The sequence below is a fragment of the Lathyrus oleraceus genome, chromosome 1, assembly GCF_024323335.1.
Source record: "Lathyrus oleraceus cultivar Zhongwan6 chromosome 1, CAAS_Psat_ZW6_1.0, whole genome shotgun sequence".
NCBI lineage: Eukaryota > Viridiplantae > Streptophyta > Magnoliopsida > Fabales > Fabaceae > Lathyrus > Lathyrus oleraceus.
The window spans coordinates 37,444,463-37,451,029 of record NC_066579.1 but is presented as its reverse complement, the minus strand read 5'-3'; the positions used below and the strand labels follow the sequence as shown (position 1 = coordinate 37,451,029).

The 6,567-nt window shown below is 32.7% G+C and overlaps 2 protein-coding genes across 2 annotated transcripts; both read left to right on the top strand.

Annotated features, from left to right (window-relative positions):
- The first annotated feature begins 1,416 nt into the window (after nt 1-1,416).
- Nucleotides 1,417-2,608, top strand: LOC127087902 (probable E3 ubiquitin-protein ligase RHY1A). The gene is made up of 4 exons (XM_051028849.1): nt 1,417-1,665; nt 1,700-1,901; nt 1,988-2,103; nt 2,239-2,608. The coding sequence occupies exons 2-4, from the start codon at nt 1,740-1,742 to the stop codon at nt 2,522-2,524; spliced, it is 564 nt and encodes a 187-aa protein (XP_050884806.1). The 5' UTR covers nt 1,417-1,665; nt 1,700-1,739; the 3' UTR covers nt 2,525-2,608.
- A 1,016-nt stretch (nt 2,609-3,624) lies between these two features.
- Nucleotides 3,625-5,874, top strand: LOC127087807 (putative glycerol-3-phosphate transporter 5). Its single transcript, XM_051028752.1, has 2 exons — nt 3,625-5,039; nt 5,233-5,874. Exons 1-2 carry the CDS (start codon nt 4,061-4,063, stop codon nt 5,745-5,747), a joined length of 1,494 nt encoding a protein of 497 aa, XP_050884709.1. The 5' UTR covers nt 3,625-4,060; the 3' UTR covers nt 5,748-5,874.
- The last annotated feature ends 693 nt before the right edge of the window (nt 5,875-6,567 follow it).

Here is a 6,567-nt window from a genome sequence, read left to right as displayed (position 1 = left end):
TCACAAATGTGTATGAGATTTGTCAAGTGTTTCTTATATAATTTCCCACTCCTTTAACATTCGCTCCCACTTTCTTATATAGTGTAACCTTTTTCTCCATATTGAATCTTGAGGGACTCCATTAGTCCATCATAACTGTAACTATTGGAATGACGTAACACTCTTGACAAACATTCACCAATGTAGCATTCGCAACCACCATATTTCATGGTTATAATACCCTTAATTAGATATTGTAACGGATCCGATGATGATTTCATAACTAATCTGTGACCCTCAGGCTAAACCTCAACCTTTACAGATGAGCAACCATCCCATCATCAGGTCTAAACTGTCTTAAATATCCACCTCAGACACACTACTATTATCCTAACACCGCGCATCAAACCAGATTTCTATTGGATATAACTTCAATTGCTTTTAATTGGTTTGACCATATTGAACACTCACACATGAGAATCGACATTGTAAAGTAAAATTTTGGGATGAACACCTCCTTTAATTTTCTAGCATTCATTAATATTTCTATTGGATTGGTGCATTATTGCATTGTTTGTATGTCATTTAAGTTAGACCGTGCTTATAGATATTTAATGTGTAAACCTAGGTCCGCGATGCATCAATTTTATTGGATCATCATAAGTCCAATTATGTTTTAAATGAGTATCTATGTAAAGTTTTTTTAAATCGCCCTGTTTAAAGCGGCTTTGGTTATCTTGTGATTAACTTGCAATAGAAGTAATCACGTATTTAGTAATATCTTGTAATATTTTAGTTGGTTTAATTCATTGAAATGCTTTCAAGCTCTCTTATGTTGTATTCTTCTTCCGCGTTTCTTAAAATCTATGATTTTGTTTATAAGATCTAAAATATTTTTGAAATTATTTTTTAAGGTCTATTCAATCTCCCCTTCTAGACTGTTTTGTATCCATATTCTCACCTAACAAAAATATCATACTCTCCTCATTTATTGCAAAACTATCATATTTTCAAATAATTTTTTATTACTAATGCTTCGGAGGTCCTATGTTATTTTATTTTTTAATATTTATTAATCTTTTATGAATTTCCGTGCAAAAGTTATTTCCAGCGTAATTTCCTGCATATTTTTTAGATATATAATTTTTAAAATACAAATTTTATTAAAATCTTTCAGAGAAATCGTGTAGAAATCATTTTCGTTAAAAAATCTAAAAAAAAAGTTATATGCATAAATTTTTGTAAAAAAAAATCTGTAAAAATAAAATAGGAGATCCCGCCAATTCAAATGGTGGTTGCACTTGAAAGTATTTTTTTTTTATTTTGAAAAAATGATATTTTAGAGTTTATGAAGAAAAAATATATGTTATTTTTTATTTGTAAAGAATTCATATTGAAGAGTAAAATTTAATTGGACTTGAAAGGGATGGGGGAGAAAATCTTGCAAACCCATGGCACAATATTGTCCACCAGCCTCCTCTTGTTGGGTTTGGACATTAGCAACACAAAATCTACTTTTCTATAATAAATCCCACCTAAACAATCCTATCATTTCATATTTTTTTTTCTCCCTAAAAATCCGAACAAAGCACTAGCATAACCATTAAACCATATCACTTCTAATCATTCACCTGCCAATCACGAAAACATTATCAAAAACAGGACAAACAAAACAACAACACAACAACGTTAACAGGACAAACAAAACAACAACACAGCACAACGTTTGTGCTTTGGTCAAACACAAAAAAGGACCAAATATGGCAGGAATGCTTCCTGGAGTTGAATCTGCTAGAAGGAGACGTGTCCATAAGGCTGGAGGTTTTTCTGATTCAACATCTTTAGCTTCTAATAACAGACGCTCTTCGTTCTGCTTGTATTCAAGTAACCCTGAATCTCGTCTTTCTTCGTCTTCTTCAATGGTTTGTTCCCTTTCTGTTCCTATGTATTGATATGTTATTTAACAATTATCAATTTTAATGGGTATGTTTGAATTTTATTTATAAAGCAAAGAAACATATTATACCAGACACAGCAAGATGAGAATATGGTAGGAGCAGCAAGAGAAGCTAAGCAAAGATTGGATGACAAATTCAGATCACAAAGGGTATCAGAAAACACAAGGTATATTAAATCACATAACTCATTTTTTTCTTCTTTTTTTTATGATGTAAAAAACTCAGATCTGATTAATTTTCTTTTTTCATAATCAAAGACGGTAGTTATTTATTCCTTATGAAAGTTGTTATGAATTATTAGGAAAAAGAACATAAAAAGTGTGGAGGGTAGAAAAGAAAGCATAGAGGAGTTACAAATTGAGGTGTATGGTTCAAAGAAAAGTGGTCCAAGGAAGTTCAGTTGGAGCAAATTGAGCTGGAAAGCATCAGAACAAGAAGATTGTGCTGTGTGTTTGGAATCATTTAAGATTGGAGAGAAATTGATTCCTCTACCTTGTGCTCACAAGTTTCATTCTACATGCTTGAAACCTTGGTTGGAAAATAATTCACACTGTCCATGTTGTAGAACTACCATTCTTTCACTCTAGATTTTTACTTTTCCTTACTTGTCTAAATTTGTACTAGGAGACTTGGTTTGATGGATTGGAATCATTTTTTTTACCTTGACTAAAGTTTTCTTAATGGATGGATTACAACTGAGATAATGATTTATGAGGAGCTAAAAGTGTTAAATTTGATGATAAAATTAATTTTCAATTTTTGACAGGATTATCTGAAAAGTTCTCATTTAGGTTGTAGTTTGATTCGCATTGGAGTATAGGACAAAGAGAAACTGCACGGCACAAATTCTTGATAAACAGAAAAACTCTTTTTTTTACATTGTTTGATAAATAATAGACAACACAAACAAATTAGAATAAAATTTCCTATAACATATAATATAAGTTTTAAATCAATAACACTAATATAATTATTTAAATATGATATATATATATATATATATATATATATATATATATATATATATATATATATATATAATCAATTAAAATATTACTACAATATTTATTATTTGAGAAATTATATTGATAAATTAATTTTTACATCTACACCGTATACGATTTTTGTTTTTCTATCATGTTTAATAAAAAAATTTTAGACTTAAATTGTATTTTAAAGGGTGTAAGGCTACTGTGTTAGAATTGTAGTGTTAAAATAGCCGCCTTTGACAAAATTATTTGAATTGTCAAAATATGGTAAACTAAAGTGATCCTTCAAAGAATATGTTTTAATTTTAAAATAATTTTGACAATTCAAGGGTCCTTCAAGAAATCAAATATTTTGACAATTCAACACATATGTGTTGACAATTCAAATAATTTAAATAACAAGAAATCAATACTTGCATATGTACACATTCAACTGACTTAACAAAATTAAATATGTTTTAATTTTAAAATGACCCTTAAATAACAAGAAATCAAATTTATTTTACGAAATCTAAATAAAATCAAATGTTTCAATTTTTTGTTTTGAAAACCTGATATGGGTCGAATTTAAAATTTTAAAATAGCACATTCTTAAATGTCATATCTTAATCATGTCAATTTCTGAGGTTAAATATGTTCTAATTTAAAAATGACCTTTAAAATCATAAACTCACTGCCACAGTAGCCAGCTAGAAATGAAAATTATTCAAAGAAAAAGTAGAGTCCAAAATCTCACGCGCTGACCATACTTGGATGATAAAATTGGAATTAATTTGCGTTTTCTAGAAATCGCCGAGCCCGATCCGGACACAAACCGGTTTCTGAGGCAAACCCGTTTTAATTTTTACTCTCAATCCTCTCTTTCTCTCACCGGTTTCTCTCACCATTCTGCCACTGCAAACCAAAACCCCTTTTTGTTTTTCATATGCAGAACAGAAGCTTCTTCTTTATTACTTATAATCTTGTAAGTCAGTTTAATTTCAATTTTGTATCCATCTTTGACATTCTTCAGATCATAGTTTTTGATATAATAAGAATTTCTGAAGGTACAGAAAAAATTGATATTTGTCCACTGTGCTAGATTAGGTTAGATTATACGATTCAATGCGCATACTTGAATCCTGATGAGTAATCATGCAATCAAATTCCAAGAGTTTGAGCCTAGCTCCAGCTTTGAATCTCTTTCCAAATCTGAAACCCCCTCATAAAACCCTACTATTCCACCAAATATGTGTTCTTCTTATCACATTTCTTGCATATGCTTCATTTCATGCATCTAGGAAGCCTCCCAGTATTGTTAAGAGTGTTTTGGGACCCACAGCTCCAACCAATTTAACTCAACTTCAAGTTTTGAATTCCACGGTTGATTTAGGTTGGCCTCCTTTTAATGGAACTCAGGGAACTCACCGGCTCGGCGAGGTTGATCTCGCCTTCCTCACCGCTTACTCTATTGGCATGTATTTGGCAGGGCATGTTGGAGATAGGATTGATTTGAGGTTGTTTCTTGTGTTTGGGATGATGGGTAGTGGGGTTTTTACTATACTTTTTGGGTTAGGATACTGGTTAGATGTTCATGTGTTGGGATTTTTCGTCGGTGTTCAGATTTTTTGTGGAGTGTTTCAGTCGATTGGGTGGCCTTGTGTTGTTGCAGTTGTGGGGAATTGGGTTGGGGAATCAAAGAGGGGATTGATAATGGGGGTATGGAATTCGCATACCTCGGTGGGGAATATAATTGGTTCGGTTATTGCTTCGGGAGTCTTGGAATTCGGATGGGGTTGGTCATTTGTGGTGCCTGGATTTGTTATCATTTTGGTTGGGGTTTTGGTGTTTTTGTTTCTTGTTGTGAATCCAAAGGATATAGGGTTCGCGCATCCTGGTATGGACGTTGAAATGACTGTTGAGATAGACGGTGCGGAGGATCCGCCAAAAGTTGATTCAGAGGAAGCGAAGCTTATTGATCCGGATAATTTAGTTACAGATTCTTCGTCTGCTATTGGATTTTTAGAGGCGTGGAAGATACCTGGAGTCGCTCCGTTTGCATTTTGTCTCTTTTTCTCAAAATTTGTTGCTTACACTTTCTTGTATTGGTTACCCTTCTACATCAGGCACACAGGTAATTGTTCTTTGATGTAAAAATATATGATATGGGATAGAGTTATTAATTTGTTTTAATAATATCCAGGAAAATAATTTTGCAATTTTGAGTAAATTAATTACAATTTATGTTAATTCATGTACTAGTACATTATTTTTGTTCATGAATCATAATGTTCTTTCATGACTTCGTTATTTGGTATTCGTTGCAGCGGTTGCTGGTGTTAATCTATCTCACAAAACTGCTGGGTTACTTTCAACAGTATTTGACATTGGAGGAGTCCTAGGAGGAATAACAGCCGGTTTCATTTCTGATATGATTGAAGCGCGTGCTGTTACTTCAATTATGTTCTTGTTTCTATCAATTCCAGCCCTTCTTTTGTATCGTTTTTTTGGGAGCATCTCTATGTTTACGAACATTGCTTTGATGTTTCTTTCTGGATTTTTGGTGAATGGTCCATACTCGCTAATCACAACTGCTGTGGCTGCCGATCTCGGTACTCAGGGCTTTAGTGGTGGGAGTTCTCGGGCACTGGCTACTGTTACTGCAATCATTGATGGTACTGGTTCTGTTGGAGCTGCTCTTGGACCACTTCTAGCAGGTTATGTTTCAACTAGGGGATGGAACAGTGTATTTTTTATGCTCGTTTTATCTATTTTCTTTGCTGGTTTATTCTTGATTCGAGTTGCAAGAACTGAGATACAAGAGAAACTTTCAGGAAAGTGATTTTAAATATTTCAGAAATACGGATTCTATTTTAGTATAGGTCCTTTATTGATAATACATTACACACATTTTTCACAGTATATAACTATTAGCTATTAAAGAAAAATAATATTTTTGGAATGCTTCATTAATGTTTGTAACTTTGTATAATTTTTTCAATCTTTATTCGCTGATGGTAAACTCAGAAGTAGAAGAATGTCTAGGTGAGACAATTCAACACTTACTGTTCATGCAGTCGTCTTGTTGCTTTCTTTTTTATTGATAATTCACAATTGTTTCTATGATTTTCACATTAGATGATTCATGGGTTGGTGACATTTATGGAACCACACCACCTGTTTTTGTCAAACCGAGCTGGTTTGTGTAATGACAAGTTGTTTCTTATGCCTTCTCTAGTCCATATAGAGTTTTATCACAATGGAGAACTTGATAATTGGTTTCTGGATGTAGTCTTCAGCCAGAACAAGTAAGAATATGTTAGAAAATTTGCACGAGTAGAAGATTGAAAAAGGTTGCATATTTGATGATTATGCTCTTCACTCAACGCTCCAATCTGTTACACTCCCACTTTCCCAATTACAATGGGGGAAAATAATTTTGTTTTGATATAAATTTCAATAGACTTTTGGCACATGAGTTCTTTTTCTCCTCTATGGGCATGAAATATATCCTGCACTAATTGCATTTGCAGTCCAAAATATAAGTTATATTGTTTGTTTTGCATGCAAATGTTTTATATCCCTTTAGCAGGCATTTGAGATTCTGAAGTCCTTGCTTGTATTTACTCGCATTCTTTCGACAGCCAGAGTTAAAACACAGT